Genomic DNA, 16,428 nt, shown 5'->3' with positions numbered 1-16,428 from the left:
TGGCAATCTACATTCACCCATCCAGGCAAAGAGGGCTCTCCCTCCTGGGGGAAACATGCTCATGGGGGTTTGCATGGATGTGTGACGCCCCCTCTGCAGAGCACCATCTTCAGTCTCATGTCACCAACACAGCCTTTCCTGCCAGGGGTCAATGCTTCTTCCTGTGACTGTACAACATCTCCTGGAGTAAAACTCCCCAGAAAAGCAACATCCAGCCTCTCAGCCACACTCCCTTTGGCTGACAGGATCTCCCAGCCAGCCTCACATGAGCCTGGCTGGAGTTGGGGACAGCAGTGGTAACCTTTCTAAACTCCCTGATGTGAGTGCCCATCAAATGCTGTCTGCATGGAGGATTTTAACACCTTTAATTTGATTTCCTCAGATAAACAATTGTTGCAATTATTCTGATTAGGAACAATTAGGTTACACAGCAGTGGAAATCCTGACAGAGATGACGCATCAAACACCAACCTGCAGCCCAAGTAGGCTCTGCTTGAGGAGGTTTCCTTCCCTATCTGACTACCAACAAAAGCTATTGATGGAGAAACACTTCCAAGCTAATTAAGCCTTAAATGCTCTAGGAATTCCACATTAAGCAGAAGGTATTATTAGGGCTGCATCTGCATTCACACATCCTTTAGATTAGATTTCAGAGGTATTTTCTTTCTATACTACATGTACTATTGAGCATTTAAATAGGTAGAAAAAATAATTTAATAAAGTACTGAGAGAGTGGAAAAAGAAATGAAAGCAGAATCTCCAGGAGCAGTGGTCTTGAGCAATGTCTTGGTGCTTTAAAACTGGCTCAAGAAAGAATCGCCTCTTCTCCTATCTACTGGCAGGAGTTTGGATATCTTGTCAGCACCCTTGACATGAACAGCTGGAGATGACAGATCAATGGTTCAATAATCTCAGCAGTGTGTCACCAGTGTGACAGCAAATGTTATTCTAATAAAGCTGTAATCATAGTCAAATTACGCGGTTCGATTCTCAGCAAGGGGAGGGTGCAGGGAAAGAGATGAAGAGGGGACTACAAGACCAGAGGTCAGAGTTTGAGAACTAAAGGTTACTCTGCTTACCTCAAGCACTTGCTGGAGGCTTGGCTGTCCATCCACCATGCCTTGAATAATCCCAGTCAGCTGAAACAGAGACAAACAGAAAGCAGTCACCAGAGCAGCACTCAAAAGATCGTTAGAGAGGTCTACTCTCCTGTCCATCTTTCTGCAACCAAAACATGCTCCTGTGACCCACAGGGGTGATGATGAGGAACCAGCCACAGCAGAGTGACCCTGGTAGCTCCCCAGTCACAGGCAAGGGCACAGCTCCATCCCAAACACAGAAATGTAGTGGGGCTCCTACCCACACAACAAAACTGCAAATTCTCAGCATGGCAGGATCCATTTGGGGAGCAGTGTCATGCATCAGCATGACGCCCTTTTTCAACATCCCCTTCAGCAGTTTTGGTGTTGCCTTGATGTACACAGGCAGTGGTAACTACCAAGGTCTCTGGACATTCCTCTGCTGTCACAGTGACACCACAATTTCAGTGTCAGATGAACCAAACAGAGAAGTATTGACAAGTGAGACCTGGAGTGGACCCAGTCATCCTCCCCTGAGCTGGGCAGACAGCATGTCCATGTTCCCATAGTCCATGACAGCATTCCTCAGCAGTTCAAAATTGTATTTAAAATAATGGAATGAAATCTGGAGAAAAGCACTTTCTTCCAGAGCCCTGTCTAGTCTGTTTTCCAGTAGGTTCCTTAGAAGAGGTCCTGCCAACAGATACCCCTACTGACTGCTCCTAGGCTGCTTAGCTGTTCAAAGCTAAACACGTGCATTAAAAGATGCAGTCTCAGGGGCCTCTGCCTGTGTCTGCCCAGGAGAGCTTGAGGCACATGGAAAACAGATAAATTTTCTGTCTCCCTTCCAACTGACAAAACTGTCTTTTAACATATTGAATATTGGAGTTCAGTAGCTTGCCATCAATGCACCCAAGTAATTAAAAACATCATTATTAAAACAAGTGCACTATGGGATTTCACTTCATATGGCACTTTCCTGAAGCTACACATCTCACACGTTTTCATAAAATAAAGGTCAAGCACAACCTAGAAGCATCCATGCCTCTGGAAGCCATAGCATCCAGTTGAGAGATACTGATGGCCACACCATCACCCAGGAGTAACTCTTCCACACAGACCAGCTCAACCTACTTGTACAACGTAAGTCCTCTCACAAACCAGAGGGTTCTGCTTTATTAAGTATGTGGCAACTGAAGGAAGCTAAATGGTTTCTATCTCTCAGTTTCTTTGGCTGCTTGGCTTACAGCACTGAACTTGGAGGACAGAAAAAGAAATTATATTAAACTCCAATTAAACTGTAATTACATTTAATGAATACCAAATACCTGACTCACCGAATAAACTGTAAGTGGAAAGATTATTCTCTCATAGTGACTCCCATGAAATGGCAATACATACCTTTTAGGGAAAGTATTTTAATTTTAAGAAAACAGAGTTCCTCTAGGTGTGTTTCTCAAGTTCATCAAGCCATTATGAAGTGGAATTTTAGGAAAGTGGAGGGACATAGACACTCTTTTATGTTTCAGAAACTGTTTTAATATTAATCTCTATTTTAATTGTGTTAACAGCTGCTACCTACAGACTTCCATACTCTGAGAAGCAAATAGATCTGAGGAACTAATGCATGGCTCTTTAGAGCAGTTTTTAAAGCTCACTGGCATGGTTTTTGCTTTTCTTGCCATCTTTCTCTCCATGTATTCTTCTGGCAGAGGTGGACAGCTCACCTATTGCAAAGTGCTGGTTCTGCCTTTCAGACAGCAGCTCAACCCAAATCTCTGGAAGTGACTGAAAGGTGTGTTCAGAAAGGAACATAGAATAGTTTGTTTTGGAAGGGACCTTTAAAGTTCATCCAGTCCAATGTCCCTCACAGTGAGCAGGGACATCTTCAACTAGATCAGGTTGCTCACAGCCCCATCCAAGCTGACCTTGAATGTTACCTCTCTGGAACCCTGTGCCACTGTTTCATCACCCTCAATGTAAAAATCTTCTTTTGTATACTTAGTTGACTAGTTGAAAGTCATTATTCCTCATCCTGTCACAATGGGGCCAAGCTGAAAAGTCTATCTTATAGGCTCTCTTAAGTAATAAAAGGTCACAATAAGGTCTCTTAGGAGTATTATCTTCTCCAAGCTGAACAACCCCAAAGCTCCCAGCCTTTCCTCACAGGAGAGGTGTTTCATCCCTCTGCTCATCTTCATAGCCCCCCTCTGAACCTGCTCCAAGAGGTCCAAGTCTTTTCTGTGCTAAGGATGACAGGCAACCTTTCACTATCTCAGCCAGTACTGATGCAAATGGTTTCTACCATTCCAGACACCCTCAGGACTGTATCTGTGGAGCACTGCACCCCTGATGCCATGGAAGGACAGGGTATAATGGCCTCATCCAGACATTTCCCATCAGGAGGAGAGAGGGATATGGAGGCAAATGCAGAGGTGCCACCAAGAGTCACTGCTTATTCTTGCCCAAAACTCCTTCTGTCCTTCCCTGCCAGGCTAGCAAAGCACCAGCCTGTCTGTACAAGGACACATTGCCAAACATACACACACAAGATTCATGCTGCAGAAATCACACACATGAATACAAAGGAATGTATCTGCTCCATAGGTACATTTCAATACAGGTCAGAGTGCTCAAACTGGACCAGATTTCTACTCTCTCATCCTTTCTGATACTTTTTGTTATCAGTTATGTCCATCTGCCATATCCAACCTAGTGCATTGGATCTCTGCAGCATTATCTGGTCTTGCAGCTTTGAAAAAGTATAAAAACATAAAACTGCACAATTGTAAAATTTCACTGGTTATCCCAAGCAGCATGAGGTACTTGGGAACATAAGCAAGCTATAATGCCTTTATCTTTTTGTATTTTTATTGTTTATTCCTTCAGGAAAAAATCAATAAAAATTAGTCATAAAAAGAGAGCCAAGTATCGTGAAAAGATCTGTACAAGCACCTTGCATGTAGAGGGAACCTCTCCTTATGCTCCTGGCAAGAACTTTCTTGGGCACCAGAAAAATCATCTGCATCTTCCAAAAAGGCATGATGAGCTTTATGCACCTAGTAACAGCTTTTAACAACTTCTCCACCTAAGCATTCAGCTCTCCCCTCACAATAACCAAGGTTCATGACCTGCTGTTTTAAAGAAGCAGGTCTGGAGAAAGGGGACGAGACGAGGTCTCAGAGTGAGCCAGCACTGGAAGACAGCTCCTGGCCATTGATGTGGGGAGTTGGAGAAACAACCTGTAGCCAGGGGAGAGCACAGACACACCAAAAGGTAAGCAAAGAGATGTCTTGAGGGAGACAACAAGCTCTCCACTCTTCCAAGTACCCTTCCCATGCTGTGCTGCTGTCTTCAAGAAGGAAGAGTGATGGAAGAGGTAATCCAAACCCAAGGAGTAATGTCAAGCAACCCCAGTAACCCTTCCACACAGAGTCTACACCAAGCAGTTCTACTGCTTAGCAAAGGCAGAGGGGAGAGGGGAAATCAGCAGCACAGCTGCTGACAGACTCCCATGTAATGTCAACACCAGTGCTTTTGCTAGAGAGTTTATCTGGAAAATCATCGTATTTCTACTCCAAGACAGCTTGCTGATTACCTAAGCACTTGTCTCTGGTGTACCATCTGATAATCAGGCCTGGTCTTTCTTTGTAGACAAAGAGGCCAATAAATCTCAACCTTTTTAAGTAGAGGTGCCTAGACAAAGCCCTTTACTGGCATTTAGCAAAATTAGTATTTTTCAGAAAACATAAACCAGCAGAAAGTCGATAACAAGTGCTGGAGCAGTTCAGGCAGCAGCTCTGCAAGAGCATATCCTGGCTGTGACCCTGGGGTCTCAAGAAAACTTGCACCAGTGGCACAGGGATGATCTCTGCACCTACCTAGTAGCACCCCACTGTTTAGTAAGGTTCACCAGTGGCTCTCAGGGTAGGGTTTCAAATTTAGCCCCATACATGGGCCCCAGGAACAAGCACACCTCCAGCCACGATCCCACTCTTGGGGATCTGCAACAGGTCAGGGGACTGCCAAGCCAGGAAGGATAGGGGCCATGCTGGGCACTAAGTAGCACGGGGTACCATGTGGGGTGACCAGGAGCCAGTGACATTAAGGCTAGGATTAAAACCAGCTTCCTAATCCATGCTGTTAATAACAGAGGACTTGCCAAACCTGGTAGTGCAGCCTTTTTGTACCACAGGTGGGGGTTCTGCAGTCATTTTGCCTGCTGGCCTCAGTACTGCCCATTTTCACCCAACTCTAGACATGATACCAGACTGAGGTTCATGGCAGAGTCTGTAGCAGAATGCTGACCTGGGACACCTGTGCCCATCCTGCAAAGCACAGCCATCACAGACACACTCAGCTTCACTTGCTTCAAGGCTCCACACAGGAGACACAAACACCTCGTCCAGACCTCCAAGAGCGAGAGAAAACCAAGAAACCATCATTGCAGTGCAGGAGGTCTAGATGGGCTGACTGTTGGTCACAAGGTCATCATCTCTGAATGTCCCTACATTGCAGCAGGCTGGAGGCTCCATTCAGCTCAAAGCTGAACCACAAGCACACACCAAGCAAGTCATGCAGACTCTTGTGCAAGAACAGAGCTGCAGGCTTTAGAAACAGGGGAAGGGATGCAATAGAGAAATTTCCAGAAAAAGGAGTTTTGGTGGGAGTTAATGAGAAAACTTCTCTCCAAAATTTAGGTGACTTGCAAAGCCGACATTTTGGGCTCAGCTCTCGAAGATAACGTCTTTAGCAAAGATCAGGTGCAAGCTGTGAGATTTATCACATTTGTACAAGCATATGTCCAGCAAGTCTCATGGGGATAAGGACAGCCAAAGTAGTTGCCCAGCCTTCTAGCATTAAGGTTGCAAAACCATTTCCATTATAACCCTCTGTTCTCACACATTTATAGGTTTCTGAAAGCTCTTCTCTGGGGAATAATGTTTCTGGGCTTAGTCTTTTTTTTTTAAGTTTAAATAAAATACCTTCACATGGTTTGGAGTTACAGCAGAATAAAAATAAGTATTTGTTTTTACAACGTGAAAATATGGAAGGGGCTGGTTGGTTCTGGAGGGGACTCCACCTAACACAGAGGAGTCATTTTTCATCAGGCTAGTACAGGTGGGACAAGCCCTCCACAGACTTAAACCTGTAGCCACAGAGGTAGGGGAAAACACACCATGGTGTTGATGACAAGACAGGGGACAGAATGAAGAACTTGAATACACTGATTCCCACAGTCAGTATTTTAGTGATTGTGCTGGCCAAAATTGAACCATTGGACTGACAGGAAAAAAAGCTCAAAGCAAAAGGAACTTAAAGTTTCTTTTGATGATTATGGCAAGGAGGAAAAACACACTTGGAAAAACAGATAACTTTTTCAGTTAAGTAAAAAACCAAAACAAAAAAGCACTCCAAATCAACAACAAAACCAAACCCCTGCTCCTCAACTCCTCTGAACCATCAGGGATCACATTTAGCACCTTCATTCCATATCTGAGGAAAGGTAGCCATAGCTCAAAAGCAGCTGTCCTCAGCAATGAGAGTAAGCAAGTAAAGAGCAATCATTTCAAGTGGCCCGCAATTACAACACCAAAAAGAAAGTCTTAAAAATGCAAACATGAATTATCCTACCACTCTGAAGGACTCCCCAGATCCTAACATGTAGGCCAACAGTGCCTCTGAACCACACATTTGCACAGCACTGTCTTTCCTCAGTCCATGCTCTCTTCGACCTTCTCCACCACAGAGGAGAACAGCAAAATTTCAAGAGCTCATAAAGAGGTTACAGAATTTTGAACATCAGCTAACACAAGTGTGTTTATTTGGTGATCACCCAATTGAGACATTTTTTAGCTGTAAATACAATTATCTTAGTTAGCAGATCACAGCTAGAGTTATTTATGAATCCAAACTGATGTCTTTACACATTACTGCAATAACAAAAAATGATTCTCTTTCTCATTAACTCAAGGCTGGCATGACACACTGCCTTGCAGCTGCACCGTGAAGAGGTGACCTGAGTCCCTGGTGCAATGGAAACCTGCTTCCCAGAGAGACTCTTGGAGCACCAGGGAACCTTTGCACTTTACCTCTGTACAGAAGGGCGTAAGCTGGGGATGCACCACAGGCTGAACATACATGTGAAAGGTGGATTCGATCTCCATCGTCCTGCCATTCAGCTTCAGGATAGGGAATTCGATGATTTCCTGAATAGGGCAAAAAGAAAAGCAGCTGTTCATTTAAAACAAACAAGGAATAAAGATGGAAATGATCCCATCAAGCAAGGTAGCAAGGTAGATAGTCCCAAACAAAAATAAACTCAACACAAAGCTCTGCAGAAGTGGGAAGGTGGTACCACAGTACCGAGCACACCCAACACCACCAGAACAGACGAGGATGGTGCTGATGCTCATTGCAGCAGGGACAGGCTGCAAGGAGGTCTCTGTGCTCAGCATTGCAGCTGCACACATCATTGCCTAGGCTGAACCTAAGGAAGGTGGTCTCACACCAGTCCCATGTGCTACCCAGAGAATATGAAGCTGTACTCACAATGGGCTCACAGCTGTTTAGCAAGGACATCGCAGGGGCTGTGCCCTCCCCAAGACCAGTCTCAAACTTTCCAGCCCACCATCCTTTTAGAGGACACCATCACACAGACAACAGGGACTACTGCATGAAGCACCTCCTTCTCTGGAGAGGCTGAGGAGGACTGCCCTCCTCCAACAGACTAGGAAGAGGAGCTGAAAGCTCCCCCCAAATCCATCCCAATGGGATACAGCACAGTAGCAAGCCCTGCTTCATTTTCCTCTTTGTAGCCAATTTATGCTGATAGGGAAATAAAAACGTTCCTTCATCAGAAGAATGTTCAATTATTTGAATAATCAGCAATCAAAAATTTACATGAACCTGTTAATAAAAAGTTTAAACAAATCCAGTTGCGATGGATTTCTCAATTATTAAAAAATATACATGAAATTAAAAAAGCCATCCACTGAATAAAAGCGATAAAATCCTTTGTGTTCACCCCCCTCCTTCTCCATTCCCTTTCTTCCTTCTAGTTTAATGTAAGAGGAGAAGTGACAATTTGTTTGGTGTCTTTAAAGAATAATTTGTCTATGTTATTTAATAGAGATCCATGGCACCAAGGTTCTGGAGTGCAAATGAGCCTGCTGAGTGATATCCATGCAACAAGCCTCTCAAATCACTTCTAGAGAAAAACAGAGAGAGGGAGAGAGAATAAAAAAAAATATTGCTTTTTAATATTCAAAAACAGTTTGCAAAATTTAATCAAAGCAGAGCAAAAGCTAACATTTTTACCACTTTGACATTTTTATTAGTGCTTTCATAAATTTTTAAAACATGAATGGAATTAGTTTAACAACAAGAAAAAAAAAACTGCCTGAAAACATCTGGAAGAGACAAATAAGAAATAATAAAAAATGGGAAAAAAACCCCAACTCCTGTGAGTAAAATTAGCATGTGAAAAATGCAGCCGCTGCAGAGGAACTAACACACTTTTTTTGGAGCATGGTTGCAACCCTCATGACCTGCAGGCGGAAATTATCGTGAGGTTACACATATGAGCTGATGACATCACCACCCCACCAGGCAGCAGGAGGGCAAGAAGCTGGGTGGGTAAATGGAAACAACAGATAATTTAAATAGCCAGGAGAAACACCCAATTTTCATGGTGGGCAGAGCCCAGAGACAGAGCAGAGCAGCTCCCCAGTGCAGCAGGGACACAGCCCAGACCAGGGCACATGGAGAGCACGTGCTGCTGAGATGGAAAGTTAGAAAAAAATGTAAAAATCAAATAAAGTGTAAACAGTGTGGAAGTGCCCAGGTGTAGACATTGAGCAGGGAAGCTGCACAGGAGGCATGGCTTAAGCATTTCCTCACGGTCTGCTGTGCCACTCCCTGTGCATGCTGTGCTGGATGAGGCAGAGTGGATGGATGGGCACATCCTTCCTTACTGCCATACTACCCCACTGGGAGTCACCAAGTTTTCCCAGGAAAGAGAGCAAACTTGGCCCAGGGGCTCCAAGGGAAGGAGAAGACACATGCCAGACACTTGAGTATTAGCCAGTTTGCCTGTTGTGGTGCAGCCAAACTCACCAGCTTCAGCCACCCAAGAGGACCCATGGAAACCCAAGAGAGTAAGAAATGCTGGATACAGCTGATCCTCCCCTCAAAAGGGCCACCACAGACAGGCTCTGAAAGCAGCAAACTTCTGTTCAGAAGGAAAACAGACTGCAAAGTTTGAAGTCAAAAGACAGGCTGCCATAATAGAGCCAGACTTAACCTCAGAATAATACCATTCCATCTTTCAAATCGGTCTGGGGCATCTCACTGCCCCTTAGGCCTGCATCCCACCCAGATGGTGATCATGGAAGCAGGAAAGCTCACGGCAAGGCAGGGCAAACATTTCCCTTTCCAGAGAGGGACACACACCGGCTGGATTTCATAGCAGGGCTGTGTGGCAATGCTGGAATGTACCCTAAGGGACCACAAACATCCTCAGGGGCCATCAAGTGGCTGGATGCAAAGTGAGACTGAAAGACAGCCTGCTGCTGATCTGATACACAAAGGTGTCCTTGCCTCCCAGAACCAAAGGCAAAAAGCACTTCCAGAAGGGTCGGATTAAGACAGACGGAGGAAATAAAAAGCCATACTTAAAAAATGTGGAAAATTTAACAATATCCAGAATTACTGTAGGTCTTAGGGAAGTGAATGTCCAGGAGCAGGGGTGGAACCCCAGAGGCAGCTAAAACATCTTAGGAAAAAGTGCAGCCACTCTCTTGGGCTTACTGGGTCAGTTTTTGAAACAAGTGGGAAGGAACCTTTCCCAAAAGGCTGTTTATCTGCACGCTTCCTATAGCGGAGATTTTTCCAGTCTCTGGCAGTGTTTGCTCCACTGGTATCTAAGGCAACAGATACCAGCCCCATGAAATCAGCCCCACTCCTCACTAACGACGTTAGCCAGTCCTGCAATGAAATTTAACCTGTGACACTGCTGTACTTTTCATTTAAACTTTCATTTGGAGAGAAGCAGTGTTTGGAGACCCTGCAGTTTGTCCTGCTAATAAAGACAAGTGTTGGGACCTTTAAAGGTGCCATTCATCTTTTGCCTTTATTAAATTCAATTTTCTTAAGCCCATGATACATCATGAAATTAAGAGTTGACATTCTTGCAGAAACAAAAATATCTATCAAACATAAACAGAAAGGGGGGAGAAAAGAGGCCTCTATTACCAAGAATTTATGACTTAAAGTAGATCTGTTTCCACTTTTTTTCTCTCTCTCTCTTTTTTTTTTTTAACAAGCATATGGTTTGTTTTAGATATCTGAAATGTTATTACAGATCTAGAATTTCATTAGTAATTATTATGAAACGGTGAGCACTTAGACACTCATACACACAACCCCCCAAGAGACTGTGATGCAGGAAGGCAGCCGGGTGCTCTCTCATGTTTCACAGCAGCCCAGTGAGCTCAACATGCTCAGCTCCATCTCCACCATTCAAGGACCTTCACTGCTTCTTCCCAGGCAGGAAAGGTGGCAGAAAGCAGCATGAGGGAGTTAAGGGCAGAGATTCACTGACACTTCCTTTCTTCTATCAGAGCCTGATCATCCCTAAGTGTTACCTTGAGATCCTCGCATATATCCACTCCAACACTGAGTAAATGTTCCAACTTTGGCAGTGATTTGTGCCAGCAGCATTTGGGGCTTCTAAGCTTTCCCTCTGCCCCCACCACAAGCTTTTCCTTATAGCACAACCAGGAGTTATGGATGTGCTAAAATAATGCTGAGGGTGTCCAGAGGCTGCAAATAGCCGCGAGCTACCAGAAGAACAAATGTACTCATTTGAATTTTGCGAGCACTGCAATTAGGTATTTTATTTAGCACTGCAAAGTAACTTGAAAGGAAATCCAGGATTCAAACCACCACCAATAAATAAGCGGCTTTTTATTTTCCTTTCATTGTCAGAGAAGTTGAACATGTTTTCTGTTGAGAAATTCTGCACAAGGCTCCCAATTACAGGCATTTGCATTTATATTGTTGGAACACAGAGCTTCTAAAATCAATATTAACACGCTTAAAGAAAAAAACATCAGCACCCTGTCCCTCCCCTCAGCTGTGCCCCCAAACACAGTAACAATAGGAACCTACAGAGCCAGAGGCTTATACAGATCCATTACCAGGTCCACTCTCTTTATAACACTCCTACATTTACTATTTCAAGGTACTCCAAGCAAATCTATGTGACAGCTTCCTCAGAACTTTTGTCCTTCTGAAAAACCAAGGGTTTAAAAAAAAGTTCCAGGTAGAAGTCTCCTGTGCAACCTGGCTGTCCCTAGCCAGTGGGTTGAGCAGCAGCAGGGTAACTGTGCACTGGCGAGGGACTTTCTTCTAAGAGGGATTTGAAAAATTCTTAATGGCATGTGAAAGCACTGCTATAAACCCAGCCCGTCCTTACCCAGTTGTCCTATATGAAACTCCCTTTCCCTTAACACCAGAGGAGGGATGCATCAATTCAGCTGTCTTGATCTTCTTGCTAATAAAGAAAGCACAAGACTATACTTGCAAAACAATTTCCAGTCAGAGAAGAAAGCACCTGAAATTACCCTAATTCCCATAGAGCAATCTTTTTGCTTATCCTTTTTCCTTATCATTATAGAGAAAGAACAAAGTGCCCAGCAAGAGCTTCCCAGCTCTCAAAACCTTTTAATCCAGACGCCTATGTACAAAGTGGACAGGGCATGCTTCAGGACACAGAGTTATATATTTGAGGAAGACTGTATGGCCTATTCAGTTCAAAAACTACCAGAGAATAATTTATCCCTCACTCTAACCCCATGTGAAGAAGTTTAATAAACACAAGAATAAAAGATGCCCATAAAAATCAGAGCTGACTGTTCAAAATGCAATAAAAACAAGCAGAGGCTGTTGAGAGAAACAGATTTTGTCTGATAAGGAAAAGCATAAAACTTCTTACCAAAATAACCGTTTACACCTTCAAAAAAGGTAAGGGCAGAAGAGGCAAGGGAGTGTCTGTGGAGGGACAGAGCTTAGCACCAGCTCATTTTGTTCAGGGATGGTTTCCCCCCCCCTCTTTAAAGAAAAAAAAAAGTCATTTTATGCACAAGGAGCTTATTTCTTAAACAAACACTCGTGTTTTTGATTTACACCACGGGCTGCTCCTAAATAATTTATGGCGGGTTAAATTTATTGCACAGCCCTGGCCGGCTGCAAATTCGAATTGCCAAATAATTAGATTTTAGGGCAATGCTTATAAATTATCCGCCGATTTGTCCGGACTTGTTTGTCAGTTGCTTTGTGCTTCGGGTCATCTTTGGCATTTCGCTGTTTGTGTTTTAATTGCTGATTTACACTTTGACAGATGAGAGTTGATGCCTCCAAGATCGGGGAGAGGGTGTGGGGGCGTTGAAGAGCAGAGAGAATCAGAGCTTTTAAAGCCTTGTGATTTTCTTTTTTTTTCCAAGGCAATTAAAATCGAAAAGGGACATAGTAAGGACAGCACTAGCCTAACAGATCTGCCTCCCCAGTTTCCATCCTCTGCCTTAATTATTATTTTAACTAAAGCCATTTCCAAGTGAGCAGCCTTGCACTGGCCCTCAGGGGCAGTAACCAAGATGACCTCATAGGTCTTTTCCCCACTTCTAAATTTTTATTAAACTAACCAAAACAAGTACCATAAAGCCAACACCTCTCCAGTGTGGAACAGCAGGACTTCTGCTGAATCAGGGCTATGCTGGCTTTCCAAAGGATGTCTGCCTGCACACACACTGTGGAGCCTCTCAGCGCCTCCGTCCTGGCTAAGTTACCCTGTGTACTGATTAAACCTCTCAAAAGGTCTTTGGGGAAACAGCTGACCTCCAAATCTCTTTTTTCCATCACTACCTAGCTTAAAATACACATAAGCATACATCTAACAAATTGATACATTTAAAATTGATACATTTAAAAGAAAAGCATGAAGGGAAATACACATCAAAAACAAAACACAAGAGAACTGGAAGGCATATGGGAAGATCATGAAACACTGGGATAGGATGACGTGAAGAATAATTCTGCTGCCTGACCATTGATTATCCAATGTTTCTTCTTCCCCCTGCTCTCAGGTGAATCACACTGCCTACCCCCAACACTCAGGCACTAAAGCCCAATGTCAAAGGCTGGATTTCCTCAAAGATAAATTTTGAGTTGCATTTTGGGTTCTGCACTGACATCAAATGTGGCTCTTGTTTCCCAGTGCTGCCTTACAACTCTGAGGGTGAGGGACCATTTCTCTTTCTTTAATAGAAGCTGAAATCCCCATCTAATCACATGCCTCCAGGAGCTTCAGCTTTAAAAGAGACATCTAGTCCATGCACCTGCCTGAGGGCAGCATCATCACCCCCTAAATAATTTCTGACTTTGTCTAGGCTGTTTTTACCGACTCCAATAAGAGAGACTCACATACTCCCCAGGCACTCACTCTATCCTCCTGTTTCATTAGTCTTATCATAGGAAAGTTTTTCCTAATGTCTAATCTGAATTTCCCTTGCTGTTGTTTAAATTCCCGACTGCTCTTCATACCCACAGCAGACACAGGCCAGAGCATTGCCTTTCTCATTTTTGCAACAACGACCTCACCTTATATACCTCTCATCACTGCATTAAACACAACCCCAATGCCATCCAGCCTGCACTCACAGCTGCATTTTCCTGTGATCACCCCTGCTCACACTCACTGATTGTCTTATTCACTCTCTTGAAATAGAATCTTTTTTTTTTCTTCTAAAGAGTATGGAATACAAAGTGAAGTACTTCATCAGCTCAAGTCCCTTCTTACAGGGCCAACAAAAGAAGATCCACGTCTCACAAACGACTCTTTTCTCCTAAACTTACCACTGTGGTCCTTGGGAGTTTTTCATGGCTGCTATTGCATCTGAAATCTTGACAGCAGGCTCACAACCCTTGTCCTGCCATTCTTAACAAAACTTTCAGTAATCATTTTCTCCCAGGCTGGTTCCTACCTCTCACCACCATCTTTCCCTGCCAAAACTCACTAAGCTATTTTGATCTTTCCAGCAGGACCCAGACATCAAGAGTAAGGCAGAATCTCCCTCTTTTCACACATGGGATGAGAAATATAAACCATGAGACATCAGCACTTTAATGTGTTTCTTCAAGCACTATTGACATATATTTAACCACCCAGAACATCTCTACTGACACAGCCAACAACAATTTAAGCTTGACAGTTTGGGGGAAGTTTAGCACTCAGACCAAGTTAAAAACAGCACACACACACACACATTTCCAAGTATTACCTTTCCACTGCAAGACGGCAACTACACTATATCCTTTTTCACATCCACTCCTCTCTATGGCAGACAAATAGCCCATGCAGTCCCTGTTGCAGAATTATCAGATCATTTCAAGTCCCAACCTCTTCACCTGATATTGAGCAGGACAAATGATCAATGTTCCCAACAACACTAAAACATCTGGGATGGGTAGAAAGGGCACATTAGTGCATGTAAATGAATACCCAGGGTTTTACAGACATCACAACTAGCTGCTGATGACAGCACATTTCTGCCTGACAGAAAGGAACTAAATAATGTTATGAAGAGTTATTTTGCCAGCTAACAAGTGCACAGATCAACAAAGACAACACAGGGATGGTTGCACAGCAAGCTTGGCATAAAGGGGAAAAAGCCCACAAGATTTAAGCATGTCCTGTGTCCTTCTCACTAAAAGAGCTGAGTTGCATTGCTTCTTTATCAGGAAGGTTTTGTTCAAAGGTAAGACAAGATCACTTTAACACAGCAAAGACAATTTCTCAGGAACCACGGCAGCCTGAAAAGCATCATCCCCAAGTAGCACTAGCTGGGCACTATGCCATGAAAGAATACTGCCTAGTTTTCAAACATTATGCTGGGAGTGATGCAAAATACTTCCCATGCCTCAGAGGCTGTGAAAGAGCAGCAGGCACACACCAATCATCCACAACCACACTGGGCCATGCACACAGCAGGACAAGCACAGCAAATATACAAACCTGGGACACCCATTCCCTTCACTTCAGAAATGCACATGATGAGAGTATTTCAAGAAGCACACGTAGCCCTCATCAGTGGCTTTATGGAGAGGCAACCAATCCAGCACACTTGCACATTCCTGAGCTAGCTTGGATCTTTTCCTTTCAGGGTGACTGCCACTCAACTACTTTCTGCTGTAACAACAAGTCTACTTAACTTTGCAACTTGTCACCTAAACGATGTGTAATGTTTGCACAGCTAAGGATACAGTGTTCAAACAGCACAGGTGGGAAATTGCACGCAGGGATGCATAACTGATGTGGGGTCTCTGCACACTGTGAGGGAAAGGGCAACATGACTGATTGCTTTAAAGTAGTCATCTCATCAGCCTGTCAATAGCCAGCCAAAAGCTGAGCAGGTTAGGTCAGGTTAGGACTGCAGCCATTGGCCACCCGAGTGCCTTGGTATTTTAGAATTGTTGCTATAATAATGCTGGGTTTATATCTTTAAATAAAACATTGCTTTGATTTTTTTTTTGTGCATCAGATGTCTTGCCTGGTGGTCTCATGGTTGTGCTCTCCAGGAGACTTGGGTTCAATAACTGTTCATGTTCTCTAGCTCATCAGGTTTAAAATAAATACTGCTAATTCTGTTGCCTGAAGTCATAACCCACCCTGTCAGATTGATATGGGTCACAGCAAGGTTGTCCCCACTTACTGGGAGAATGAGGGAGGTCTCCAAGTGCAGGTCTGACACCAGGTGCAGTGCAATCCTCTAAAGCTACAAGGCCTAAAGAGGTTTGTTCAAAATCTCAATGCAAACAGGAAAATGCATTTGAAAGGGCTCTTATATGAACTGTTTCCTGCCACTCTAGAAATTTAAAGCATTCTGATGTAAGAACAATAGCATAATAACAGCCATAACTGGCAAAGAGGTGATAAATATATACATATTTACTTACCCGTAGTAAAAGAAAAACAATACTTTTAAGTCACTATGTTACATGTATTTTTAACAGCATTTCTCTAGAAACAGCATTGTAAGAAGCTGAATGGAGAAGTAGGTTATTAAAACTACACCCAAGCCCAAGATGCATGAACATAGGTAATTACAGATTAATATTCTACTGTAATACTTATGCTGAGTTAAAGTTGCCATGGGAAACAAGCCTGAATTTCTTTATTTTTCAGCAACTCATGATCATCCTCAATAAAGGTTTTGGCAGGTGATTCCTAGTGCATTGAGCTTAACAGCCACACAAAAACAGTGCAAGATGAAAGCTGCTACAAGGGGAT

The 16,428-nt window shown here is 43.5% G+C and overlaps 1 protein-coding gene across 3 annotated transcripts in view; it reads right to left on the bottom strand.

The window, feature by feature from the left end:
• The window catches only part of ERI3 (ERI1 exoribonuclease family member 3), a 129,339-nt gene that overhangs the window by 98,348 nt on the left and 14,563 nt on the right, over positions 1 to 16,428 (bottom strand). For all 3 annotated transcript variants that reach the window (XM_066555548.1, XM_066555550.1, XM_066555549.1), the window contains 2 exons: positions 7,172 to 7,288; positions 1,080 to 1,139 (listed from right to left, as the gene is read on the bottom strand). In XM_066555548.1, the coding sequence (XP_066411645.1) occupies positions 1,080 to 1,139; positions 7,172 to 7,288 (177 nt within the window). The remainder of the gene's footprint in view (positions 1 to 1,079; positions 1,140 to 7,171; positions 7,289 to 16,428) is intronic.

This window comes from Molothrus aeneus, chromosome 9 (genome assembly GCF_037042795.1).
Source record: "Molothrus aeneus isolate 106 chromosome 9, BPBGC_Maene_1.0, whole genome shotgun sequence".
NCBI classification, from domain to species: domain Eukaryota; kingdom Metazoa; phylum Chordata; class Aves; order Passeriformes; family Icteridae; genus Molothrus; species Molothrus aeneus.
Note: the sequence above shows the minus strand (reverse complement) of the source record. Positions and strands in the feature narration are given on the sequence as shown.